This window comes from Bos indicus, chromosome 5, assembly GCF_029378745.1.
Source record: "Bos indicus isolate NIAB-ARS_2022 breed Sahiwal x Tharparkar chromosome 5, NIAB-ARS_B.indTharparkar_mat_pri_1.0, whole genome shotgun sequence".
NCBI lineage: Eukaryota > Metazoa > Chordata > Mammalia > Artiodactyla > Bovidae > Bos > Bos indicus.
Genome location: NC_091764.1, coordinates 107,289,269 through 107,303,652, shown reverse-complemented (window position 1 = coordinate 107,303,652; position 14,384 = coordinate 107,289,269). Strand labels below are relative to the sequence as shown.

Sequence of the window (14,384 nt, the reverse complement as noted above, 5' to 3'; positions counted from 1 at the left end):
GAAAGGCAGGTGTGTGTTGGGGACAGATGTGTGTGCAGGTGTGAATACAGGTGTGGGGGGGACTGTGTGGCATGTGCAGGTGTGAAGGCAGGAGTGGGGGGAAGGTGGGTGGTGTGTGCAGGTGTGGGGGGACAGGTGTGTGTGTGGGAGCAGGTGGAAAGGCAGGTGTGTGTGGGGGGACAGGTGTGAAGACAGGTGTGGGAAACAGATGTGTGTGTGTGTGTGTGCCGATGTGGGAAGGCAGGTGTGTGTGTGTGGGGACAGGTGTGTGATGTGTGTGTGTGTGCAGGTATGAAGGCAGATGTGGGGGGAAGGTGGGTGGTGTGTGCAGGTGTGGGGGGACAGGTGTGTGTGTGTGTGCCGATGTGGGAAGGCAGGTGTGTGTGTGAGGGGACAGGTGTGTGGTGTGTGCAGGTGTGGGGGCAGGAGTGGGCAGTGGTTGGAGCAGACAGCGCGCTGTCTCCTGAGGCCCTCCCCCTTCCCCCCAACAGGTGGTCACCAACAGAGACACCCAGGAGACCCTGCTGTGCGTCGCGTACGTCTTCGAGGTGTCAGCGAGCGAGCATGGGGCTCAGCACCACATCTACCGGCTGGTGAAGGAGTAGAGACCAGGGACAGGGAGGGGGTGACGTCACGTGTGCAGGGACGAGGGGAGGGGCCCCACAGGGGCAGCCCCCCGAAGCACCGAGAGTTGAGGTGGTGACTCTTCTACCCAGGAGCAAACTCTGCCTGAACCCGCAATTGCCCAAGCCCAATAAACCCCAGCTCTGTGCGTCTTCAGAGGCCCCGTCTGGCTGCGCTAGCCCCGGGAGGGCTGAGGGAGAAGGGGCCGGACCCTGCCCCGGGCGCAGCTGTGAAGCCAGGGCTCCATGGACTCGGCCAGGATGGTCACCAGCTGCCAACGTTCAAGATGGCATGTCCCCGAGCTGCCCTGGAGGCCCTGCCCCCGGCTCTGGCCACAGTGGGAGGCCTGGGGACGGGCGCGGGTCCCCAGCCTGCGTGTCCCGTGCAGGCACCTCGGCCACGGGGAGCGATGTGTCTGCCCCCCTTCCCCCACCGCCTCTGCTGCTGCTCCCCCTGAACAGCCGATGGGGAGGCCAGCCCAGCTCGGGGGTGGGTTTCAGGTGTGGAGGTTAGACAGGGGCAATCAGAGCTCTTTAGCTCCAGTGGACGTGAAGTCTCTGGCCACCCCAGCTGCCCGGGGGGGTGGGTTCCAGGTCAGGGTAGCCCAAGACAGAGAGGGTAGGAGTGCTGGGGCCAGCTTCTGAGAGTGGGGGGGGGCCCTGGGGTCCCTCGGGGTCCTCTTCGGTGGTGAAGGCCAAGACGTTGGTCCGAGGTCCGCACTGTTCTGGTGGTCTCTGAGACCATGCACTTGGTATGCCTTGCCATCTCACAGCAAACGCCTCCCAGTCAAGAAGCCTGCTGGGTGGTGACCACCTTGGAGCAGCCGGGCCGACCACCCCCTCCCTGGACGGAAGGTTCTGTGCCCCCTGGGGATGGAGGAGTGGGGGAGTGGAGTCCACCCTGGGCCTGGAGGGGACCCCTCAGCTGAGGGAACTTCCCTGGTCTGTTCCTCCTGGCAACTAGCCTCAGTCCTAGGGCTTCCCACTGCCCGCCCTGTCTCAGCGTGTGTGTCCTTTCCTCCCTGAAGAGGGGGACGGCCTTAGTGAGGAGGACGGGTCTATATAGAGCCTGATGCAAGGTTCACTAAAGAGTTGCTACCATTCTCCTCCTGGCCCTTGGGATGCGGGGAACCGGCTCTTTGCTGCCATCTAGTGGCTATTTGCTGTCATCTTCCCTAATAGGGAACCACACTTCCAGGAGCCTGGAGCCCAAGGGGAGCAAGAGTCACCTGCAGGAGTTTTGTATGCTGATCTCTCAGGGACATGTGTGGGGATATGAAGTGAATAAGATGGTGCTGAGGAGGTGTTGTGTGGTTAGGAGCCAGGGCTCTGGAGTCAGCGGCTAGGATTGGAATCCTGGTGCTCAGCTTTGGACTAGTGTGGCCTTGGGGAGGTTACCTAATTTCACTGTGCCTCAGTTTCCCCATCTGTACAATGGGTATAACAATAGTACCTACCTCGTATATGTAGAGTGCCTAGCATGGTGCCAATCACACGAGTGTGTGCCGTGAGTATGCATTATTATTAATAGCACTGACTCTTTGCAGTCTGAGGAGTCAGCTTGGGAAACTCTTAAGTGGGGGTGGGCTGGTCCTCAGAGCAACTGGAATTCAGAGGTGGGAGGGGGTGGGGCGTGGAAGGTTCAGAGAAGAGGCGGAAATTGAGAGGGGCTGCTTCTTGAAAGAGAGGCATTGCCTAGATAAGCAGCCTGAAGAGGCAGTCTGCTGGCAGCTCTGGACAGGGCAGGCGGACCAGCCCTCCAGGTTCCTTCTGGACAGCTGCTAGACCCTGGGCTAAGTCGTGTCTCCCTCCTGGGTTCCGGGGCCCGCCTCTCATCTATAGACAATGTGATGTGGAGGGAGGCGAGGGGTCCCTGAGTCCCTGAGAATCGTCTACTATCTTTGTGTGGTTTGGGTCTGGGGAGGCTCTCCTGCCCACCCCTGGTCACTGTCACGGCCTCTGCCCTCCCACCTCCCCACCCTTGTTCCCGGAGCTGTCAGGATAAAGGGAGCCCGTGACCTCTGCGTCCCCACAGGACTGAAGCTTCGGACAAAACACTTGCGTGTGAGCAGCCTTGGGCCCTGGGACGGATGCGCAAGCTGCGCCCATCGTTTTGTGTCCTGGGTCTAGGGAGTCCATGTAGATGTTGGGGCCAGGGGCTGGCTGCGAGTGTTCCCTTCTCTTTAGGACCTGGTCTCAGCAGCCTAATGGACAGTCACCTACTTAGAGCTGGAAAGTCCAGACCATTCCACCACCGAGAACATAGATCTAGGCACCTCTCCCTGAGGCACAGTGCAGACCATGACCCGTGGGGCCAATAAATGGGAGATCCCACCCGGCCTGCTTCTCCTGTGCCGCCATCTCACACACATCCCCTCCTAGCCACTCTCTGCCTTTAGTCTTGGCACCTCATGTCCCCTGGCCAGCAGGCCCCCGGAGAACTGTCACTCATTCTTGCATGGAGTGACACTCCCAGCATGGAGCCACTTCTCCTGCGGAAGGGATGCTGGCTCCTGCCTGGCGGGGCAAAAGCATTCCACTCACAACCCATCAGGGCACCTGTCACCCATCCCTGGGCATCGGGGCTGAGACATCTCTTCCATTCTCACCCGGGGGTGCTGTGCTCTCCCCATTTTAAAGATGAGGGAGGGGCATCCAGAGAGGCCAGCTAACTTGCTTGGAGTGTTCTGGAATCTGAATGCATGTATTCACCAGCCTAACATGTGTTTATTTAACTTCCGGTTCATGCCAGGCACAGGGATGTACCTACGGCTGAGACAGATGGGGTCTCTGGGAAGCTTATGTCCTACTGAGGAGGGAAGACAACCCGAGTGGGTAAAGGATGGGCAGACTGACGGACCACCAGGAGATGAGAGAGGACCTGGGGCCTGGGGAGGGTGGCGTGTGCCTGGGGACAGCAGGGAGGCCATGTCAGGAACCGAGAGAGGGAGCTGCAGGTCCAGATGTGGCCCAGCTCCTGGCCCCCAAGGTCAGGAAGGGCTTGGATTTTCCTCTGTATGATGGGAGGTCCTGGAAGGATCTTAAGAGAGGGAGTAATACCATCAAGTCTGGTTTCTGGGAAACGACACCGGGTGGCTGTGGCCCACAGAGCAGTGTCATTGTTTCCGAGTCTGTCTTATCCTTGGACTCAGCATCAGGGGCAAGGGAGCCACTGCAGGACAGAGGTGTCCTGCTCTGTCACCTTCTACAATCCAAACCCCACGTCTGGGGCACGGCAGGCGCCTGGTGAACATTCCCAGGTGTGTGATCCGTGCCTTTGGGGCTGTGAGTGAGGGTCCTGGAGTCTGTGCAACCCTTAGGGATAGGACCCTCCTGATGGCACTAGGAGCCAAGAGGTGGGGACGTGGAAACCGGACGCTGCCTGACCCGTGGTGTCTGGTGACTAAGCAGGGCCCCGACAGTCATCAGGGACTTTCCATTGAGTGGGGGTGCTCTTCCTAACGGGGGGAGCCCCATGCAGCAGGAGTTGAGGGGCATGTAGACTGGATCCAACGGGTGAGGAGCGTGGGGCCGGGGCACCTGCTCCCCTCCCACCCAGCCAGGGGCGGTGCGGCCCTTACTGGCAGGGATGGTGACCACAGGGAGCCCCAAACCCTGCAGGGACAGGGTCACCTGTGCACATGTGGGCCACATCTGCCCGGAGGAGGGGCAGAGCTGGAGCTGGGCTGTGGCCCATTTTACCTGGTTATCCCGGGGGTCACTGCGTTTGACCCCTTCTGACATTACTGTTGTGTCAGCCAAGAAAGGAAGCAAGAAGGTGAATCTGGAGCAGTTGTTCTGAGGATGGAAACCGGGAGCCAGGTTGCTGGGGGCTGAGTCGGTTTCTTACCAGTTGTGTGGCCTGGAGCAAGTGACTTAGCTCCGGGAACCTTTGTGACCTCGTCCCTGAAATGAGAGTGAAGTGGGCTGGTTGTGGGCTGCTGTGGGGAGGAGGGTGAGCACACGTGTGAGGGGGCAGCCCCACACCCAGCTCAAGGGGCACACGGCGGGGTCCGATGCATGAAGAGGTTGGTCCTGACTCTGCCCCTGCCACCTCGGCCACACACACTTACACGTTCACACTCACAGCACACACACAGGCACACACATGCACACAATGCAGCACACACAACTACACACTTAGACGCACATACCTACACGCTCATTCATGTAGTTACTACATACACACATGCATGTACCACACTCCTACACACACACTCACACTGTAACACACTCATACACACACATGCAGTACACACCTACACCCATTATACACACACACTCACACATAGACATACGCACCATCACAAACATACTGCATGTACCACACACACACACACACACACACTGTATGCACACATTTACACATAGACACACACACCTACACACAGCCATGTACTCATCACACACACGTGCAGGTAGCACACACCTACACACACACACACTCAACATCCATCATATAGACAGACATACTTGCACTACACACACACACGTATGGACACGTAGGTGCCAGCACACGCACACACATTCTTAGAGAAACAAAAGCTCTGCTCTGACGTCCTTGCAAAGGCAGAGAGAAGGGACTTCCCTGGTGGTCCAGTGGTTCAGACTCTGGGTTAACAATATAGGGGGCATGGATTCGAATGCTGGTTGATCCCACATGCTGCGGTATGGCCAAAAAAAAAGCAGAGAGGAGGCTTCGGGGCGCCTGGTTCAGCAAGGAGGCCACCGTTTTAGACTCTCCTCCTCACTCCGTGGGCGGGTGGTGCGGTGGTGAGGTGGGGGGAGGTGTTGGAAACAGGGAGCAGGTGTTCTTCATTGGGAAAATAACTCTGGAAAGGGAGCGCCGAGCCGCTCTGATTGAGAAGCTGTCCGGAAGTGGGTTTTGTTTCACTTCCCGTGACAGGATGGGTGAGTGGGCCTGTGCCTCTGAGGAGGGCGGGAGGCCGGTGGGAGGAAACGGTGTCCGGGTTCATGGGTGTCTGATATTCAACGTCCAGTGTTTGTATTTTGCTCTGTGAACCCCCTTTGTCTCCAAACCTCAGTAAAGTCTGCTCCACACACAAAGGCGTCTGTGCGGTGCTTTCTTTGTATGGAAATGAAGGAGTCCCTGTGGACGGAAGACAAGGCAGCAGGTCCAGCTGGCCGGCGTCAGGGAGGATGAGCCTCGGCCGCCACCTGGGCCAGTCAACCTCCCCTCCTCCTTCGAGACCCTGGGCTCTGTGTGCACCGTGGTTCTAGATGCAGAGCGTTAGGTACTCAGTAAACAGCAAATGGACTTAACACCCCCTGCATTCAAAGAGTGGTCAAAGCCGGAGGTTCAGGCCGGGCATCCTTAGGGATGCCGTCCCTAAGTTGGCCTTCTGGGAACGTGACGTTAGCCTTGACCCGGGAGTGAGCAGGCCCACGGGGCTGGCTCTCCAAAATCAGAACTGCACGTTATAGTGGACTGAGGGGCCCAGACACACTTCAGTCCACCCTGAGCTGCACCGCTCCCTGGGACCCGGGACCCCTCCCAGGGGCCCTTCCCCCTGGGGAGCCGGGTCACTGGTGGCGGGTGTGTCGGGGGGCGTCTCAGAGCACAGTTTGGCCGTTTCCTGTCCACCGCCTGCCTTTGTAGATCCTGGCAGCTAAGAAAGGTTTTTATTTTTTATTATTAAACCTTTTTTGTATTGTAGTAAAAGTCACATAATATAAAACACACTGTTTTCAGCATATTTAACTGTACAGTTTGGTGACACTAAGTACGGTTTTTATGTTTTTAAATGGCTAAAAAGAAATCCAAAGGACACTAGCACGTGGCCTGTAACAATGGTCTGCAGTTCAAGTCCCAGGGTCGGTAAATTGGGCGTCATTGGACTGGGCTCTGGTGGCTTGGCTCACAGTGGCCCTTTCCAGGAACTGCTCCCAACTCCTGAGTCAGAGTGTGACCAAGGGCCTCCCTCAGAGCAGGGGCCAACGAGGGCCTGTCCACAGTGACAGCAAGAGCGGCCACATGATGACCTGCCGAAGTGAGACCCGCTGGGAGGGCGCTGAGGTCGGAAGACGGGCAAATTCCATGGGTGCAGCTGGGGTGGCATCCTGCCCCTGTCTCAGGGGCCACATCATCACTGGCTGACCTGAGTGAGGGTAGCAATCGTTTCAGGGGCGTGCGTCCCATCCCAACCTGACCTGTTTCCTCCGGATCTGTTTTAGACTTTGCTGTTTGCACTGGAGCTTTCGCTCAGACTCCCAGTCATCCTTGATCATCCACCCAGTCATCTGTTGGTCGTCTACCTCTGCTTAAAAGGGTCCCAGATGCCGGTGGGAGACTCTGAGCAGGTGGGCAGCTATGAGCGGGGGATTGGCTCGTCTGTGACCATCTGGTGGGGTTCTTGTGTTAGGGTGCAGTCTGCTTTAGGGCATTGCTTCCTGGCCTCATCTGGTTCCGTGGAAAGTTCAGTTCAGTTCGGTCGCTCAGTTGTGACTCTTTGCAACCCCATGAATCGCAGCACGCCAGGCCTCCCTGTCCATCACCAGCTCCCGGAGTTCACCCAGACTCACGTCCGTCGAGTCAGTGATGCCATCCAGCCATCTCATCCTCTGTCGTCCCCTTCTCCTCCTGCCCCCAATCCCTCCCAGCATCAGAGTCTTTTCCAATGAGTCAACTTTTCACATGAGATGGCCAAAGTACTGGAGTTTCAGCTTTAGCATCATTCCTTCCAAAGAAATCCCAGGGCTGATCTCCTTCAGAATGGACTGGTTGGATCTCCTTGCAGTCCAAGGGACTCTCAAAGAGTCTTCTCCAACACCACAGTTCAAAAGCATCAATTCTTCAGCGCTCAGCCTTCTTCACAGTCCAACTCTCACATCCATACATGACCACAGGAAAAACCATAGCCTTGACTAGACGGACCTTTGTTGGCAAGGTAATGTCTCTGCTTTTGAATATGCTATCTAGGTTGGTCATAACTTTCCTTCCAAGGAGTAAGCGTCTTTTAATTTCATGGTTGCAGTCACCATCTGCAGTGATTTTCAAGCCCCCCAAAAATAAAGTCTGACACTGTTTCCACTGTTTCACCATCTATTTCCCATGAAGTGATGGGACCAGATGCCATGATCTTCGTTTTCTGAACGTTGAGCTTTAAGCCAACTTTTTCACTCTCCACTTTCACTTTCATCAAGAGGCTTTTGAGTTCCTCTTCACTTTCTGCCATAAGGGTGGTGTCATCTGCATATCTGAGGTTATTGATATTTCTCCCGGCAATCTTGATTCCAGCTTGTGCTTCTTCCAGTCCAGCGTTTCTCATGTAAGGGCTCCCCCAATTTCCTGCCATGGAGAACCGTCAAGCCGCGAGCTTCTTATGAACCAAGTGGGAGAAAAGTGCCCCAGTGTTGCCCACGGACCCCCTGTTCTGCACAAGCCTCTCGTGCTCGCTTGGATCTGGTGTCCCCCAGCCCATGGGGAAGAGCTCAGACTTCTGCCAGAGCTGGGAGGGGGAGCTGCAAGGAGTCAGGAGGGGCTCTGGGGCATTGATCTCTTCCTGAACTGACTTGGAGCAGCCCCCCACCCCCAGCCGCCACCTCCACCTCCGCTTGCAGAGACCCCCAGAGCTGTTGGCTCTTGACTCTTGGCAAGTTGGGTCAGTGGTAGAAACCATGCTCCTTTCTGGCTTCCTCTGGGTTAGGGTTCTGCTCTCTTGGTCTGCTAAGTCAGCCACCACCCATTCTGTTTTCCAGCTCCTGAACTTCTTCCCCATCTTCCTGATCTTGTTGAGATTTATATCTTTAAAAAAAAAAAAAAAGATTTATATCCTCAAGGATTTATATCTTAAAAAAAATCCCTATGCAGTCATCTTAGAAGGATTTCAAGAGAAAACAAAGATGGATTTGTGGAATCTGCCACCTTTGTGCTGAGTCACTTATTTGAAATGTCAATCTGGCTGTCAGGTGAGGATAGATAAGTGGAGGGCAGGGGTCGGGGGCAGCAGGGAGACCCCATTAGGAGGTGGCTGCAGAGTTGAGGGGAGTGACAGTGCTCTGGATGCAGGTTAGTGGAGGAGAGGAAAGAAAGCCAATGACCTTGAGATGTGTTTGAAGACCGTTACTTTGATTTCCTGAGTCTTGGGTCCAGGGCGGGCAGGAAAGTGAGGAAGCAAGGTTAACTCCAAGATTCCTGGCTCAAGTCACATACTTACAGTGATGGGAGAGACTCAAGGAGGAGCAAATATGCGGGTGGAGATCGGAGCTGAGCTGAGATCCCTGTTAGACCTCCCAGTGGAGGCGTCCATAGCAGCTGCCCTTGCGATTCTGGAATGAAGGGGAGTGGTCAGGGCTCGGTCTAGGTTTCACTGGCGCCTGGGTTGGTATTTAAGCCCTTGAGACTGGATGAGATTACTTAAGAGGAGAAGATGGCTGGAGAAGAGGAGGTGTCGCCAGGACTGCCCTGAGTCTTTCCAACATTGAAGGGCAGAGAAGAGCGGCGAGGAAAGCAGGAAATAGTGGTTTTCTTTTCAGTTGTAAAGAGAAAAGCATTTCTAGGGGAGCTGTGCACTAGCATGTAGATTAAAGTGAGGAGAGAGAAATGATCATTTGGGGCAGAGATGCCCTGGTTTCCCTTCTTCCTGAATAATAGGACCCCCCATTTTTAGCTGGGCACATGGCCCTCAGAATAAAAACCATATTTCCTAGTCTCCTGTGCCACTAAATGAGGCTAAGTTTGACCAATGGAGGCAAATAGAGCTGCAGTTTCCGGAAGTGTCCTAATAGGAAGAGGGAGACTTCCCTGATTATCCAGTGGCCAACAATCCACACTCCGAATGCAGGGGCCTGAGTTAGATTCCTGGTCAGGGAACTAGATCCCACATGCTGCAGCTAAGAAATGGGGAAGTCAAATAAATTAATGAAAGAAAGCATGCTCTTCTTCACCTCTCCTTCTTTTCAGTTGACTGGATTGTGATGTAATGGCTGGATTTCCTGCAGCCATTTTGTACTAGGAAATAACCTTAGGAATAGAAGTTACCAGTGGCAAACCAGTAAGGTAAAAGGGTCTTGGATCTTTGGTTCCATGAAGCACCATTACAGCTCTGGACTGATTTTATATGAGAGAGAAATAAACTATCTTCTTTAAGTCACTTTTCTTTTGTGTTTTTTTTGTAATTTGCAGCCAAACATATTTCTAACTCGTGCATCACGGCATAATGTTTGAAGCATGAATGGCTATAACAACAACAGGAATAATCCCACTCCTGACTCTAGCACGTTCAGTTTACAGAGCACTTCTTTCTTAAGGTTTGTTTATTTATTTTCGGCTGTGATGGGTCTTTGTTATTGCTTGAGGGCTCTTTCTAGCAGTGGAGAGTGGGGGCTACTCTCCGCTATCACACGTGGGCTTCCCTTGCTGTGGAACACAGGCAGGAGGCACGTGGGCTCAGTTGTCGCGGCGACTTGCTCCTCGGCATGGGAAATCTTCCGGGACCGAACCTGAGTCCCCTGCATTGGCAGGCGGATTCTTAACCACCAGACCACCGGGGAAGCGCCTACACAGCACTTTTAAACACACTGTCTTGCTTGGTTTTGCAGCTGCTCTGTGATGCTGTAGACGCTTTCTTCATAGATGAAGGAACCGAGGCTCAGAAGAATCGCTCACGCACGTCACCCGGTCACTACGTCGCAGATCTTGTGCTTCCACCTGGATCCTCTGGCTCCTCGCCTGGTGACTGTAGTGGGGAGCAGGTTAGGAACATGGAGGAGGTTTTGTTCCAGATGCTGGTGCTGGGCGGAGAGCTGGGAGCTGGCCCCGGAGACCCTGAGAGTCACTGGCAGTCATTGACAATGGAAGCTTTCTCATCTCTTTGGAAAATGCTATTTGCACAGGGGTGGAGACTGTGGAGGATAATTAGAGAAGTAAAGATCAGACAACCACAAACACCGGAGGGAAATGTGCATGCCAGCTGGCGGGCGAGCAGTCCCATTTTGGAAGTAATTGGGTAGCAATGAGATGTTCAGAGCAAGAGCCTGCCGAGCATCCTGTGATGGGGGCGGGGACGGGGAGGTGTTTTCTTGATATCAAAGGGGATCTGCTTCTCTCTGCAGACTCCCTCCCAAAGGCGAGCCCAGCACTTCTGAAGCTTGGCACGATTCTCTGCTTCTGCTTTTCCTCTCCAGTCACTACTTGACCGACTTCTTTCCAGTTTCTTTCTCTGAATCCCCCACTGATCCTGATGTAGACACTTTGTGGAGGCTGTATATGCCTATATCACTTGGAGACTGTGGGGGAGAAACAGACTTTAAACTGGTTATGAGTTTGCACCTTCCTAACAGCAAGGGGCGGCAGAGGATGAGATGGTTGGATGGCATCACTGATTCAACGGACATGAGTTTGAGCAAACTCTGGGAGATAGTGAAGGCCAGGGAAGCCTGGCATGCTGCAGTCCATACATGTCATGGAGAGTCAGACAGAGCTTGGCCCCTCAACAAAAACAAACAGCAAGTGAAGGTGAGATGACTTTTCAGTGACTGCTAGAGGTTACGAAGTTGGGAAGTGCAAGCTGGAATTCAAAGCAGCCTTGGGACTCGAGAAACCACACACCGCCCACTCCCCCAACTCCTAGCTTTAGCTCTAGAAAACCAGGAGCCCCCAGGGAATGCCGTTCTGTCTAACCCACCCAGGCCCCCTTTAATCTTGACAGACTGCCCTGGCCCTGCTCCTGGAGGCACATTAAAGCAAGCCTTACATGCCTGCTCCGGGGAACGGCCCGGCTCCTCCCCACTTACTGCAGGCCCACTTGCTCTTCCCCTTCATCTCCCTGGGTCTTGGATTCCTGGCCGTGGTCCCTGGCTTTGATATTTGCTTCTGCTCCCTTGGGTTTGGCAACTCATCACATTCCCCTTGCAGCTTTTGGGGCCTCAGTTCTCTCGATTGCCGTCTGCTCTATTTCTACCTCTGGTCTGTGTCCTCCCTTGGCCTTGAGTGAGGACCACCCTCCTCTGGCCTGGGCTCTGAGATGGAAATGGTCTTCAACTCTTATTTCAGCCAGGGGCCTAAGAAGACCCAGATCTACTCTTGATCATAGTTCTTCTCCCTCGAGAGAGAGAGATGCACAAGTGAGGCTCAGCAAGGCACTGACCACTGTCTTTATCAGCTGAGACTTGGACCCCAATGTCAAATTCTAGAAGGGTTGGCCTGGCAGCCTACAGCCCAAATAGGCCAAGTTTATCCCATTAAACAATTGCTGAGCACCTGGGATGTGTCTGGCATGGTTCCCGTGTCTGCTCCTGGGACGCAGCCGTGAATAGAATCAAAGTCCAGGTCCTGGGAGAGCTTATATGCTAGCAGGGGATCACACAACAAATAAGCAAAACTGGGCTGCCTTTCTGTTCTGTTTATCCTTCCCATGGCCGTACCCAGAGAATCTTGGATCTGGTCTCTGTGATGGAGGAAGTGAGTCAAGGGCAACAGACAGCATTTGCTTCAATGACTCCTTAGAGGAGACAGTGACCCCCTGGCCCCCCTGTAGTGTGATAGCAAGACGGCTTGTTCCAGCCACAGAGACACAGACGTGGCCGATCTGGTTGAGGGGGCAGCTCTGGCCCTTGGTAAATGGGACCCCCGAGAAGAGCCACATCCGTGTGTGCTCACGTGGGCAGAGCACACACTTAGGGCTCAGAACCCATATACTCTCACCCGCCTTCCTGGGATCAAAATCTGCAGGTGATTCCTACACACAGTGCAATCTGAGAAGCAACAGGCTAGGCTTTCTAACCAGGTGCCCACCACCCGTGACTCTTCAGTGATCACTCCTCCTTCTGGGAGGTGGAGCAGGCGATGGACTTCCTCCCCTGGGAAAGGTGTGCATTTGATCAACGTGCTCATCACTGGTTTTCTGTTTGTTTGTTTTGCTTTTGAAGAATTAGTGGCCATCTTTAATATGCAGCAGAGAAGGGTCTGGATTTTTAATCAAATCAGTTAAGGCATTGCCGTTAGTTATTTATTTTTAGTTTTTTGGCCGCACCACATGGCATGTGGGGTCTTGGTTCCCCACCAGATTGAACCCAGGCCCCCTGTTTTGGCCGCACCACCTGGCATGTGGGGTCTTAGTTCCCCACCAGACTGAACCCAGGCCCCCTGCACTGGAAACACAGCGTTTTAATCGCTGCACTACCAGGGAACTCCCCCTCATCATTGTTTGGTTTAGTTACTATAAATAAAATAATATCAATAAAACTAGAACTTAAAAAGTTAACAAATTCAAAAAAGGATGCTTCCTTTTCATTTGACTTGTAATATTTTTAGTGGTCAAAAATTTCAACAATATCATTCTACACCATTGTATTACTTTATAAACTACTAAGTCACTATTATTGAGTTTTTAATGCCCGAGGGGAAACTTTCATGCATGGGAAAGAATACTTCAAGTTATTTGTGTATTTTAATTTTTTTTCGGTTGATTAAAGTTGTAAATTTTAAAGCCTGATTTTATTAAGTTCAACTTGCAAATCCTGCTATTTTGTTCAGAAAGCTAGTATTTTATGTTAAATCTCTTTTTCTTTTTGATTAATGTTTACTTTCCTTACAAATTCTCTAAACATTTACTATCACTTACAAACTTGGTTAAATTAGCTTAGCAAAACTATAATTAGGCACTTCAAATATCTAACAAGGCACACTTACAAATCTAACAAAATCTTAGACAATTAGAATGTAATAGTAGGAACACACACTATTCATGAAACATAGTAAGATTCAACTTACAAACCTAAGCATACTTATTTAAACATTTAACGTTCACAGTTAAGGCACCTTAGTATTAAATTAACATCATAAGTCTAATATATCACATACTTTTATACTTTTCCAACAACTTAAAAAAGCAGATAAAAATTGTTCATTTAAAAATGGTTAATTTCATGTTATATGACTTTTTAAAGAGGATGTAAAATTTAAGTTATTTATTAATCTAAGTTAAAATTTAGGTTACTTAAAATTTAAGTTATTATATTTTTAGGGAATTCCCCGGTGGTCCAGTAGTGAAGATTCTGAGCTTTCACTGCTGAGGGCACAGGTTATATCCCTGGTTGGGGAAATAAGATCCTGCAAGCCACTTGGCTTGACCACCACCACCACCAACAACAAAGATTGTGTTTTTAAAATTATCCCCAAACCAAGAGAAAATATAGATTACCCTAACGATTATAACATTTAAAGTGAAGAAGTGAAGTGGCTCAGTCATGTCTGACTCTTTGAGATCACATGGACTGTAGCCCACCATGCTTCTCCACCCATGGGATTTTGCAGACAAGAGTACTGGAGTGGGTTGCCATTTCCTTCTCCGGTTATAACATTTACTGCCACACATATCCTTAAACCTATCACAACATTTCCAATATCGATACATGTTTGTGTCATTCATCATATTTACATTTATTTTCAAGCCTCTGTCCAAACGAAGCAAGCAGAATCGGCCTCAAGGGTGGGCTGAGATGACTACAGTGAAGATTTAGGACTTGAGTATCCTTACACTTTGGGGTTATGAGCTTTGTATTTGAAGTTACCATACTGTTACAGATTCAGAGATTGCAGGAGGTTAGGGGTAGAGTCTAGATGCCACTCAGTCTGGCAATTATCTGTGGGAGTGACTTCTTGGGGTCAAATTTTACCTACCACAATAACAAAATCGCTAAAACCCTCACCAAAAAAAAAAAAAAAAAAAGACACCTCGGGGCCTCTTTCATCCCTAGGTATCTTACTGCCTGGATAAAAGCACCAGAAATTCACAGCTT

At 52.1% G+C, this 14,384-nt stretch overlaps 1 protein-coding gene across 5 annotated transcripts in view; it reads left to right on the top strand.

Moving 5' to 3' along the window:
• TEAD4 (TEA domain transcription factor 4) overlaps positions 1 to 5,690 on the top strand; it is a 66,758-nt gene extending 61,068 nt beyond the window's left edge. For all 5 annotated transcript variants that reach the window (XM_070790290.1, XM_070790289.1, XM_019961692.2 and 2 more), the window contains one exon: positions 492 to 5,690. In XM_070790290.1, coding sequence (XP_070646391.1) covers positions 492 to 605 — 114 coding nt within the window. In that variant the 3' untranslated portion in view covers positions 606 to 5,690. The remainder of the gene's footprint in view (positions 1 to 491) is intronic.
• The last annotated feature ends 8,694 nt before the right edge of the window (positions 5,691 to 14,384 follow it).